Below are 11,801 nucleotides of genomic sequence, written 5' to 3'. Positions count from 1 at the left end.
GTGTCAATGTATGTTAATGAGTATAGGGGCCACCGAGTCCACTTGTGCTGCATTCCTGGCACGGAGCCCTCCCCTCCCCATAGCCTGGGGGAGGGGAGAAGGGGAGAGGGAGCCCCCCAGCCCCCTCTCCACGCCTCCCCCAGCCCCGCTGAGCAATGAGGAAAACAGGAGCGAGTGCAGAGCTGTGATGTGGCTGGTGTGGGGGGGCTGCCCCATCCCGGAGGGGCTGACCTCAGCCGGGGAGGAATGCGCAGGAGGCGGAGGGGAGGGGCGGCGGGGAGGGGCGGGGCGGGTGGGGGCAGGGCCACAGAGGCCCAGGGTTTCTGGTGGCCCCTCCCTCAGCCCCTCCACCTCAGCTGACATGGCCCTCAGAAGGAAAGGGGAACAGGCAAGGAAGGGAGGAGATCTTTCCAAAAAGGTGGGCCAGGGGTCCCCCGCGAGCCGTGGGGACCAGGCTGGGGGCTGGTGGGGAAGTGCCTCGACAGACCCTTCCCCAGAAGGTCCCCTGGGGGGGGGCAGTGTCAGGGCATTTGGGCCTTAGTTAGGGTCTCTCCAGGACCCCCATGCTGACGTCCCCAGGGAGCATAGCCTAGTACCCACGTGACCAGAACAAGGAAAGCTGGAGCCACACCAGTCTTGATGGCTAAAGCAGGTGTCAGTGGGCAGCCAAGGTGACCCAACCCAGGCTCGGCCCTGGGAGGGCTGGCCACCGCCTTCCTCGGATGGATATCCTACCCCAGCAGCCCCACCCGGAACCCAGGCCGGGGGCAGGGGACAGGCCCGGCTGGTGACGAGGGGTGGGAGGCAGGTGACAGGACTTGGCAGAACAACCCAGTTATTCCCAGAAGGAAAAGCCGCCAGGCAGCCCCAGCGCAAGAACCCAGGCAGGCCTTGCCCGGTGGATGCCCAGGCAAGGGGTGGAGGCCCAGGCAGGGGTACAGGCAGGAGGAAGTCCCTCCGCTGCCTCCCGTGGTTTGTCCATTCTGTCAAAATCCAGGCCCAGGATGCCTGATTCCAGAACCCCTGGGGACTCCCAGAGCCCAGTGGGACCCATAGCCAATGACCCTGCTCCTTCAGTGTTGTCTCCACGAAGCCCCAGCCCAGGGCCTGGAGTGCACTGGGACCTGAGGAGCAGAAAGGACACCTTATGGGAATAGGGACTTGAACTCCCACTCCCGGGGATCTCCCTTCCTGCTCCAGGGAGGGGACGCATCTGCAGGAAGGAAAGCAATGTGAAGGTCTCAGGTGGTCCAGGGACAGCCCAGTCCCCTCGGGTGGAGGCTGAGTCCTAGAGTGTTGGAAAGATGGGAGTTGGGGGATCCTGGTCTCATTTCTTAATATGGTCACCGGGCTGGGGCAAATGGAACAGAGGATGGGACCGTGGGCCTGAATAAAAGTAGTGGGGGCAGGTAGGGGGCACAGCGGGTGTGGGTGGGGACCTCAAAGGCACTTGCTGATCTTGGCTGCTTGGGTGGAAAATTGTAAACAGCCAAAGAATTTTGTTTGCTTGCATGGAGGGGGTTGTGGGGCGGGGGAGGCTGCCCAGGTCCAAGGCAGAGGGCCTGGGAGGAGGGAGGCGCATCCTGGAAGCCCAGAGTTCATGCAGGGGTGTCCTTGCCCAGTACCCCTGAAGGCTCCTGGCTTTCCCCTGGCTTTCCCCCTGCCAGCCAGCCAGCCAGCCGGTCACACTAGGCCCTGAGGCTCAGGAAAGAGGCATGACCCCACCCTGGCTGGGCACAGACACTTCCACTCCGGGGACTTGGCAGGAGATGGGCAGTAGCACTATGTGCACTTGAAGCAGCCAGCCAGCCTCCCTCACTGACCCGAGGAGCTGCTGACCAGCCTGGGGGAGACTGTAGGAGGATGCCTTCTGTGGGCACTGAGGGGTGGAGGCCCGTCCTTGAGCCCTGGCATGTTCACCCCGGTGGCCCTGAGGTCCCCACTCAGCCATTTTCAACAATCAGCTCCTCAAAAACAGTGCCCCTGGCAGTACAGATAGGGTATGTCCACCAGACCGTTTCAAGCCACGTCCCCAGACCCTACCCGAGGGTAGGAGCCCCATCCTGCCTGTGACAGACGCCCCCTTGGGTATCTTGCTCTGGTTGGTGGGCAGTTCCTCCACTTTCAACCTGGAAGAAAGACTGGAGTCACAGAACTCGCACGGAATGCCCCCTGCCTCCCCACAGAGGTGGGGGACCACTATTGGACGGTGGTGTCTGGATGCGCCTGCAGCCTGCGGTGCAGAATTAAGGCCTGCTAACTGCCCTGCCTGCCCCTCTCTGGCCCTCCCTGCCTACCCCAGACTGGCTGTCATGGCAACCGCTGCCAGGTGGTACTGGCCCAAGAGGCCCAACAAGGACTGAGGCTTGGTTCTGAGGGCCCATCCATCCTCCGGTGGCCCCTCCCTGACCTCCAAACCTTACATCCTGGCTGTTCCTGGGAACTGAGATGGCACCAGGCCCATTACCCTCCTCCTGGGCCCCAGCTGTGGAGGGGTGGGTGAAGAGCCCAAGCCCCGTGGAGTACCCCCACCAGGGGTACCCCCTCTGCCTGCTGTGCAGAACCGCCTGGGGTTGGGGGGTCTTATTGCTTCTTTCTCCTTTGCCTTGACTGGCAGCCCCACTTCTGCACTGCTGCTTGGGGTGCCTGACAGGGGCGGGGCCCTTCTGTCCCTACCCAGCACCCCTCCTGCCCAATCCACTTTGGCTTGGCCACCAAGCTTCAGCCTTCGTCCAACCTGCCTGCCCCGTAACTTGACAGCTGGCTGGTGGGGGCAGGGGCTGCTCTGTAAAGGGGCCATCAGAGGGCACCCCTGGACGCGGCGGCTTCTCCCTTCTCCAGGGTGAGAAGGGGCTAGGGTAGGGGACGCAGCTGCTGGAGGTCTCGGTGGCCTTTGGGAAGGCAGATGTGCCTTTTGTGGCGTTGCAGACGGCCCAACCCAGAAGAGGCAGAGGGGAAGGGTCAGCGGAGGGGAGGAGGGAGGTGGGGGCTGACATGGGAGGGGCCTGGGGGCTGGGGAGCTGGCCAGGGTAGGGGAGTGGTCGGACAGGCCTCAGTAGCGGTGCCCCTTGCTTCACCCCAGCCCGGGGCTCCCACCCCAGCGCCGGCTCCGTGCAGGCACCTGTGCAGCCCGCCTCTGGGAGGACACTAGGCCTTGCAGCCAGAGCCTGATCTCCCCTGAGGGGTCCCGGGAAGGGCGCTGACTCGAAGTGGAGGCACTCAGAGACGGGGAACCCTGAGGATGAGGGCAGGGGAGGGGACAGGCAGCTCCCCTAGCTGGGTGGGGGGGCTGCCTCAGGCCCTTGGCTCTCCCTGATTCCTCTTGGGTCTGAAGTCTGAGCTCACAGAATTGCTCTGTGTGACCAACCCAGTCCACCCTCCACGGCGGGGAGAGAGAGGCCAGCTTGAGCTGGGGTGGTTCCTGTCTGAGCTGTCCCCGTAGGAGCTGAGGCTTCCGCCCAGCCCCTGGGCCCAGACGCTGAGTCTGAGAAATGGGTTCCAACAGCATGCCCCAGTTGAAGGCGGTGATGGACGGTGTGGCTGTTTTTGCTCACCTGCATGTCCAGACAGACACACATGCACTTGTGTGTATACAGATGTTCACATGTGCCCACACCTGTGACACACATACAGACGCTTATGGGAGGTGCACACACCACAGTGAGGTACACTGCATAAACAGGCGTGCAATGCCATGTGTGCACACATGCATGCCACATGTCTGCACGTGTAACACACATGCCACGTGGCCCCGCAGATGTTTGTGCACGCATACACACTACAGGCATGTGCAACACAGATCACAAAGGGGCGCTCAGCAACATTCAGACTCAGGCCCCTGCACGGGGCTCCAGCCCCGAAGGTGCCTCTGGCCGGCCTGCTGCTCTCACTCCCACGACGGTCCTGTTCTGCTCATTGCACTTGGCATCCTCTAAAACGCATCAATCAAAGCCCTCGCTGGCACTGTCTTCTCCTGCATGGGGACCCCTCTTGTTCCCCAGTGCCCCCCAGCCTAAGCCCCAGGCTAGAACGAAGTAGGTGCCCGGAGTGTGGATTACTGTCTCTGAGTGTGTATACGGGAGGGCGGTTACTGTGGAGGGTGACGTGGTGGGGCGGGTGCCTGCCAGTGTGGGGGTGACCCCAGGGTGTGCCCAGTGTGGGTGTGTCTGTGATTGTGGCCAGGCAGGGCACCCTCCAAGGGAGGGGAGGACTCGGAAGCGGAATGTGACCCCCTAGCCTCCTTCCCCTGGGGGCTGTAATCTGATCCCCGGGGACTCCCCCCTAGCTGCCCTCCCTCACCCTCGCTGCAACTGCTTCTCTCCCAGCTCCTGGGGCAGAGTCCAGGGCGGCTCAAGGCTCCTCCACACACGCCTGCTGAACCCTGAGCGCTCTGAGCTGGCCGGCTGAGGCCGCCATGATCCCAGGCCTGGTCCTGCTCTGGACCGCAGTGCTGGGGGGCACCTCCCCCAGCCCTCCACGCCTTCGGCTCTCCTTCAAAGGTAGGTGCACCTGGCAGGCAGGAGGGCTCAGCTCAGGGTGGGCAGGAAAGGGGCCCAGAAGGCAGGGGGCACTGTGCTTGCTGCTGTACCACTGGACCTGTGTATCCCACCTGACCCGCAGTGGTTGGGGGTACTCTCAGGCCATCTCCAGTTAACCCTACCCTGGCCACGGCTCCCAACCTCTGTGCCCACATTCTCTTCTGCTTTCCCAGGAAGACCCCTCTGTCTCCATGGCAACACATCCTGCCTCTGTACCATCCGTTACCCCCGGGAAAGTTAAGGCGTGGGAGCCATTAGCGCCCCCTCCCACACCTCGACACAGGAGTGGGCACTAGGCAGTGGCTCATGGCAGGATGGCAGAGAACCCTCAGACTGATTTGGGGCTGGGGTTCCGGCTTTCCCTACGTGCCCGGCCTCCCCCAGAACCCCAGCCTCCCAGTGCGCCTGCCTGGAGACGCTGCTTGTCCGAACGCGCCCAAGAAGCTCAATCTGCCTTCCCCTTGGAGGGGGGGCTGCTGGCTGCTGTGCCCACCCTGGAAGCTTTGCACCTGGGTGGGCCTTCACAAGTGTCAACCTACAGATGTGTGAATTCACATGTGTGGGTGGGGTCACGTATACACCCTTGGCCTGTGAGACAGAGAACCGGTAGGGTCTGGGGGGAGTGTCCAGTAGTGACTCTCAGGGGTGACCACACTCTGCAGAGCTCCAGGCCCGGCCCGGGCTCCGGACCTTCCGGCTGGCGAGGACCTGTTGCTACGAAGCTTTGCTGGTGGACGAGGAGCGCGGTCGCTTGTTTGTGGGCGCAGAGAACCATGTGGCCTCCCTCAGCCTGGACAACATCAGCAAGAGGGCCAAGAAGGTGCCAAGGACCCCCTCCCTCCCCCCCCAGCCTTGGCTCTGCCCAGGGATAAAGCCCCAGGACCCAACTCCAGACTGCCTGGAGAGACCAGAGGGATGGGTCCCCGAATCGGACACTAAGTACAGAGAGCATCCGAAGCCTCTGACCTGTGTCCCCCTCCCCCAGCTGGCCTGGCCGGCCCCCGTGGAATGGCGAGAGGAGTGCAACTGGGCAGGGAAGGACATCGGCGTGAGTGCTGGCCGCCGGGTGGGAGCGGGGAGGGTCAGCCCTTGCTCTATAGGCAGGGCAGTGTTCAGACAGAGGCCTGTCTGTTCTGGCGGGGACAGGGGCAGGGGGTTGAGGTGGCTGGAGTCTGGAGGTAATGAGTCAGGGTGGGGTCTCATGTGACTCTTCTTGGGGACCTGTGATTCATAGGGGGCAGTACAGGCCTGTGCTTCCTTGTGTACCCATTCTGGTGGGAGGTGGGCTGGGCTGGTCACCAACAGCATCTCGGTCCCTGTAACCCATGGTGGTACTGGCCTGGGCTGATGCAGAAGAAAGGGAGGACTGAGGGGGCCACTGGGGACCTGGGACCCCTTAAGGCCGCCTCCCTTGGAGGCGTCATTGCCCCTGTCCCTGCCTGCCCACCAGACTGAGTGCATGAACTTCGTGAAGCTGCTGCACGTCTACAACGACACCCACTTGCTGGCCTGTGGCACAGGGGCCTTCCACCCAACCTGTGCATTTGTGGAGGTGGGCCACCGGCTGGAGGTAAGGCCGGGTCCAGCCATAGACGGGGGCTGAGAGGACGAGGACGGGCCTGGCAGCAACAATTTCCCCGCCTCCAGGAACCCGTGCTCCGGCTGGACCTCCGAAGGCTAGAGGATGGCAAGGGCAAGAGTCCTTACGACCCCAGGCATCGGGCTGCCTCCGTGCTGGTGGGTGAGTCCGCAAGGCTGGGCTCCCAACAGAACTTCTGGAGCCCCTCACCTCTAGAACCGCACAAAGCCCCCAGACCTTCCTAGAGCCCCAGAGATCCCCACAGCCTCACTGACTCCCCCAAACCCCCCCAGAGCTCGCTCCACAGCTCCCCTCCGCCCCAAGAGCCTTCAGCTGGGATGAGCAGTCTTTGCCCTGTCTGTAGGGGAAGAGCTCTATTCCGGGGTGGCCGCAGACCTCATGGGCCGGGACTTCACCATCTTCCGTAGCCTGGGCCAGCGTCCGAGTCTCCGGACAGAACCACACGACTCCCGCTGGCTCAGTGGTGAGACTGGTGGGGGTGGCAGGAGGGCAACCTCGTCCCCAACAGAGCAGGTGCTGGGTAAGGCCCATAAAGTAAGTGAGCCACGAGCACAGTCAGGTCTTACCAAGCACTGCCATGCGGCAGGCCCTGCATGGGAGACTGGAGGGCATGGCCCACGCCCTCTTTGAGTTCACAGACCTCCTAACAAATGATAAAATCAATCCCAATGGCATGAGACCAATGAGAAAATAGAGGAGGGGAAAAGGTGACTAAGAAGGGTTGTGGAAAGGAAGCCATTCTGCTGAGGTTAGGTGTGAGCTAATTCTCAAAGCGACGCAGGATTGAGGGGAGAGCATTCCAGGTAGAGGAAACAGCGCAAAGGACCTGGGGCAGGAACGAGCCAAGGATTAGATTTATGAAGGGAGCAATGATAAGGGGCCTGGCCTCTCAGGGGCCAGGGCAGTTTATTCTAAGAGCGATGGGACCCAGCAGAGTGAAACAGGAGTGGGGGCATCTGTTCCCGCTACATAACAAAATTCAGAAGTGAAGGTAAAACCGGTTATCTTGTCTCCCTCCTTTCTTTGCCCACTGGCTGGGGAAACTGTCATAGGACAAGGTGAGAGGGCTGCCATTGGCCAGAATACCTCCTGCATGTCGGGGTAGCCACGGTCTCTGCCGCCCTCTCATGGCCACTTCTTGACTTGCAGGCCCTAATTCTTGGAAGTTAGTCCACAGAAAGCCATTCCATCTGAACTTGGTTCTAGTCTAGAGGCTGGGTAGTCAGATGCTGCCCCCTAACCTCATCCCCGGGAGGCAGCACGGAGGCCTCATAGTGGATAGCGGTGGGGGTGGTTGTCTGAGCCAGGACCTTGCTGACCCCACGTCTCCGCCTGTGACCAGAGCCCAAGTTTATTAAGGTCTTCTGGATCCCTGAGAGCGAGAACCCGGATGATGACAAGATCTACTTCTTCTTCCGTGAGTCAGCAGTAGAGGCTTCGCCGACATTGGGACGCCAATCCGTGACCCGTGTTGGCCAGATCTGCAGGGTGAGGAGTCCCTGGGCCACATCTGGTGACTCTGCTCCACCCCGTTGCCCTTTGGGGCCTTGGCCTTATCCCCTCCGATTGAATCCACAGAATGATGTGGGTGGCCAGCGCAGCCTGGTCAACAAGTGGACCACATTCCTGAAGGCGCGGCTGGTGTGCTCTGTGCCCGGCCCTGAGGGTGACACACACTTTGACCTGCTCCGTGAGTGCCAGGGGTGGAAGGGGAGTGACGGGGTGCAGAGGCACACTCCAGAGCCTGGCTCGCCTGCCAGGCTGTACACCTCCCCCAACGAGGCCCCTTTCCTGCAGAGGATGTGTTCCTGCTGTCCTCCAGGGACCGCTGGACCCCACTGCTCTACGCCGTCTTCTCTACCTCCAGGTGAGGAGCAGGAGGTCGTTGGGTGGGGCGGCCCGGGCTCTGCGGCTCCCGTCACTCCACTCACATTCTCGCTCGCAGTGGCGTCTTCCAGGGCTCCGCAGTGTGCGTGTACAGCATGAACGACGTGCGCCGGGCCTTCCTGGGACCGTACGCACACAAGGAGGGGCCCATGCACCAGTGGGTGTCCTACCAGGGCCGAGTCCCCTACCCCCGGCCTGGCATGGTACGTAGATGAGAGACCCACCCCCTCACAGCCCACTGAAAGCCTCAGGGCTAGAGAACTTAGACTGAGATCTCGGTTAAACGTGGTTTCGACTCTTTGTTATGGGTGGGAAAAACAGTCACCTTCATCAGATGGGGCTCCTCAGGGTAAGGCCACGTTTCTTCCTCAGACTCCCAAGGGCAAGGCTGGCTCTCCTCTCTCCGATTTCCAGGCTGAGGCTCTGTCCAATGCCCATCCCTGTGCCGCTGCCCCCTGTGGAGGACTGCCCACCAAGCCCTCATACCACATCCCTGCCGTGCCTCCTCCCCACCCCCCAGTGTCCCAGCAAGACCTTTGGCACCTTCAGTTCCACCAAAGACTTTCCTGATGACGTCATCCAGTTTGCCCGGAACCACCCGCTCATGTACAATTCCATCCTGCCCGTGGGCGGGCGCCCTCTCTTCCTACAAGTGGGAGCCGGGTATATCTTCACCCAGATTGTTGCAGACCGAGTAGCAGCTGCTGACGGACACTATGACGTCCTCTTCATTGGCACAGGTCAGGGTCCTGCCACGACCGCCCGCTAGACCCAGTCCGGGCCCCGTGGCCCATTAGTAGAAGCTCCCCTTGTTCAGTCTCCTCCCCACTCCTTGGCCTGGACCGTGCCCTCCTCTCCTGGACACTGCTCTGGCTGCTCCAGGCCACATTTTCCACCGACCCGACCCAACACAACTCGGCGGGTGGAGGCCTCCCAGGGAAAGAGAAGCTCAGGTCCTAGCTGTCAAGGAACACCAGGAGCCAAGCAGCCCTTCTCATCCCTGCAGACACCGGCACAGTGCTGAAGGTGATCTCAGTTCCCAAGGGTGGCCGGCCGAACGCTGAGGGGCTGCTTCTGGAGGAACTGCATGTGTTTGAGGTAAGGCCTAGTTCCCGTCGTTGAGGGACCCTCACTCCACTCAGCCCTGATGCCAGCACCCTTTCTCTCTCTCAGGACGCTGCTGCTGTCACCAGCATGCAGATCTCTTCCAAGAGGGTAAGTGACCAAGAATCAGGGATGCCCAGTCACCCCCAAGCCCACGCCTCCTCTGTACTTAGAAGTCCCTTTGAAGCCCGGGGTTTGAGTGTATAGGCTCTGCCTTCTTAGACTCTGTAACCTCAGATCTCAGTCTTCTCATCTGTAAAGTGGGAAGGGATCCCTGACCGTTGGGAGGTGGGCTCAGGGCCGCCCTCAGTCAGCTTGGAGCCCGTCCTGCCCCCTAGCACCAGCTGTACGTAGCCTCTCGGAGCGCAGTGGCCCAGATCCCATTGTACCGTTGTGCTGCCCACGGCCGTGCCTGTGCCGAATGCTGCCTGGCGCGTGACCCCTACTGCGCCTGGGACGGGGCCGCCTGCACACGCTTCCAGCCCAGCGCCAAGAGGTGGGCAGGGGCCGGGCAGGCGGGCTGGGCCGCTGGGAGGGAGTCCCTCGTGAAAAGAAGGACTCAGGAAGGCACCAATTCCCCCCTCCCAGGCGGTTCCGGCGGCAAGACATAAAGAACGGGGACCCTAGTACGCTGTGCTCTGGGGGTGAGTGCCCGCCCAGCTGCTCCCACCTCTCGCCCCTTGAAGATGCCTCACCCTGCTCTGCCTGTCCTGAATCTGCCATTCCCCTCCCCCACCCCCAGACTCGTCCCATCCCACGCTGCTGGAGCGGAAGGTGTTTGGTGTGGAGGGAGGCAGCACCTTCTTGGAGTGTGAGCCCCGCTCACTGCAGGCTCACGTGGAGTGGACCTTCCAGCGCGCAGGGGAGGGGGCCAGCACCCCGGTGAGCCTGGGTGGGGAGCCTACCCAGGCCCTTGTCCTGCATTCTACTGCCCTAACGACCTGGCCTGTTCCCCACATCTAGACCAGGTGCAGCCCAGCCCCGTGCGGTTCCGCCCACCCCGACCCCTTACGTCCCGTTTGGTCCCTCGTTTTCCCGCTTGAAGCCACCAGCCCCCTTCACCCAACCTCAGATGCGTACCTGCGCGTGCCCCTTCGCTGTTCCCGCGGGGCCACCGGTGACCCTTGCCTCTCCCGCTCAGTCCGGGGCCGGACGCTGGTCCCCCGCCCCGCCGCCCCGCCGCCCCGCCGCCCCGCCGCCCCGCCGCCCCGCCGCCCCGCCGCCCCGCCGCCCCGCCGCCCCGCCTCACGCTGGCCCCGCCCGCAGGTGCCGGCGGAGGAGCGCGCCGAGCGCACCGCGCGGGGGCTGCTGCTGCGCGGGCTGCGACGCGGGGACTCGGGCGCGTACCTGTGCGCCGCGGTGGAGCAGGGCTTCTCGCAGCCGCTGCGGCGTCTGGTGCTGCACGTGTTGAGCGCTGCGCAGGCCGAAAGGCTGGCCCGGACAGAGGAGACTGCGCCCGTCGCGCCGCCGGGCCCAAAGCTCTGGTACCGGGACTTTCTGCAGCTGGTGGAGCCGGGTGGCGGTGGCGCGAGCTCCCTGAGAATGTGTCGACCGCACCCCGCGCCGCGCGCGCCCCCGGCCGAATCACTGCGAAAGGGTCGCAACCGGCGGACGCACGCACCTGAACCGCGCGCTGAGCGGGGACCGCGCAGCGCAGCGCACTGGTGACTCGGCCTTCTCCGCGCTGGGGACTGGGAAGAAGAAACTACAGGCTGGAGAAGGGGCGGACTGACCCTGGGAAACAGACAGCTAGGCGACGGGCACACTGCGGTCCCTGGCCAACCGACACACTGACCAACAGGCTCTGGTCAAGGGTCAGCCACGCCAGCTTATTTATTAACAGGATATAACCCTTGAATGTAGCCCCGAGAGGGGCGACCCAGGCTGGGCACATGGTCCCGGCTGGTCGGGAGGAGGCAGAGAAGCAGGGCTCCAGAACAAGAACGTTGGCCAGGGAGGTGGCTGAAAGGTCCACCCTGGGAGAAGGACCTCTTCGTTGGGCAAAGAGCAGAAAGCTGTGAACAGGCTGGGCTGGGGTGGGCAGACCCACTGTACTAATGCAATAAACATTATCAGCTGAAGCTGGAATGGCCGCAGCAGACAACCACTGGTCCTAGGTCTCGCTGTGTGGCACTAGGCATCTTCCTAGCAGTCTCAGGACCTCCGTTTTCTTTCCTAAGGATGCTGTGGTGAGGATTACAGGTGGTTACCGTGTGACTGAGTTGATTTTATAGGGCCTGTGGAGATTATGCACGGTATGTTCTGAATAATATAATTTCTGGGCTAAGTGCTATTTAGAAAATAAAATTGGGTAATATGAAAAGAATGTGAGCAGAAGACCTCACTAAGGGGGTGACATTTGAGCTAAATGACAAGGAGCCAGCCATGGAAATATCTGGGAGGGAGGGCAGAACATTCTAGAAGGGAAGAGCCAGTGCTAAGGTCCTGAGGTGGGCATAAGTAAGCTTCCTGTGTGTGAGAAGTGTCAAGGAGGCCAGTGTAATATGGTGGAGTAATGGATTTGGGATGTTTTAGGAGGCAGAGCCTCACCGTCTCACTTTGTCCAGATTGGGAAGAAGTGACCCAGGGGCCTAACAGCAGAGAGTGGGCTCTAAGCTGGACCACTTCCTTCATTTAAGGCTAAGTGGTGCCCTGTGTCCTTAAATGACCTC

General features: G+C 62.1%; 1 protein-coding gene across 2 annotated transcripts; it reads left to right on the top strand.

Annotated features, from left to right (window-relative positions):
* The first annotated feature begins 350 nt into the window (after positions 1–350).
* On the top strand, positions 351–11,233 carry SEMA3B (semaphorin 3B). Of its 2 annotated transcripts, XM_066351016.1 has the most exons (18): positions 351–418; positions 4,326–4,499; positions 5,201–5,358; positions 5,524–5,586; positions 5,989–6,108; positions 6,186–6,279; positions 6,482–6,601; positions 7,481–7,626; positions 7,717–7,828; positions 7,936–8,005; positions 8,084–8,228; positions 8,546–8,765; positions 9,032–9,123; positions 9,199–9,240; positions 9,468–9,625; positions 9,718–9,773; positions 9,872–10,011; positions 10,396–11,233. In XM_066351016.1, exons 2-18 carry the CDS (start codon positions 4,415–4,417, stop codon positions 10,795–10,797), a joined length of 2,223 nt encoding a protein of 740 aa, XP_066207113.1. In that variant the 5' UTR covers positions 351–418; positions 4,326–4,414; the 3' UTR covers positions 10,798–11,233. The 2 variants fall into 2 exon arrangements, with proteins under 2 accessions (XP_066207113.1, XP_066207114.1); XM_066351017.1 differs by lacking the exon at positions 351–418 and having other exon boundaries at positions 4,168–4,499.
* Positions 11,234–11,801: the final 568 nt, after the last annotated feature.

The sequence above is a fragment of the Saccopteryx leptura genome, chromosome 10, assembly GCF_036850995.1.
Source record: "Saccopteryx leptura isolate mSacLep1 chromosome 10, mSacLep1_pri_phased_curated, whole genome shotgun sequence".
Classification (NCBI taxonomy): Eukaryota; Metazoa; Chordata; class Mammalia; order Chiroptera; family Emballonuridae; genus Saccopteryx; species Saccopteryx leptura.
This window is presented reverse-complemented; position numbering and strand designations above follow the sequence as displayed.

Bases quoted from the DNA above. Each gene is read 5' to 3' on its own strand.
- SEMA3B (XM_066351016.1), top strand. From the start codon at position 4,415: ATGATCCCAGGCCTGGTCCTGCTCTGGACCGCAGTGCTGGGGGGCACC. The intron at 4,500-5,200 runs GTAGGTGCACCT...CACACTCTGCAG, and splicing joins CCTTCGGCTCTCCTTCAAAG to AGCTCCAGGCCCGGCCCGGG. The intron at 9,626-9,717 runs GTGGGCAGGGGC...CCCCCCTCCCAG, and splicing joins TTCCAGCCCAGCGCCAAGAG to GCGGTTCCGGCGGCAAGACA.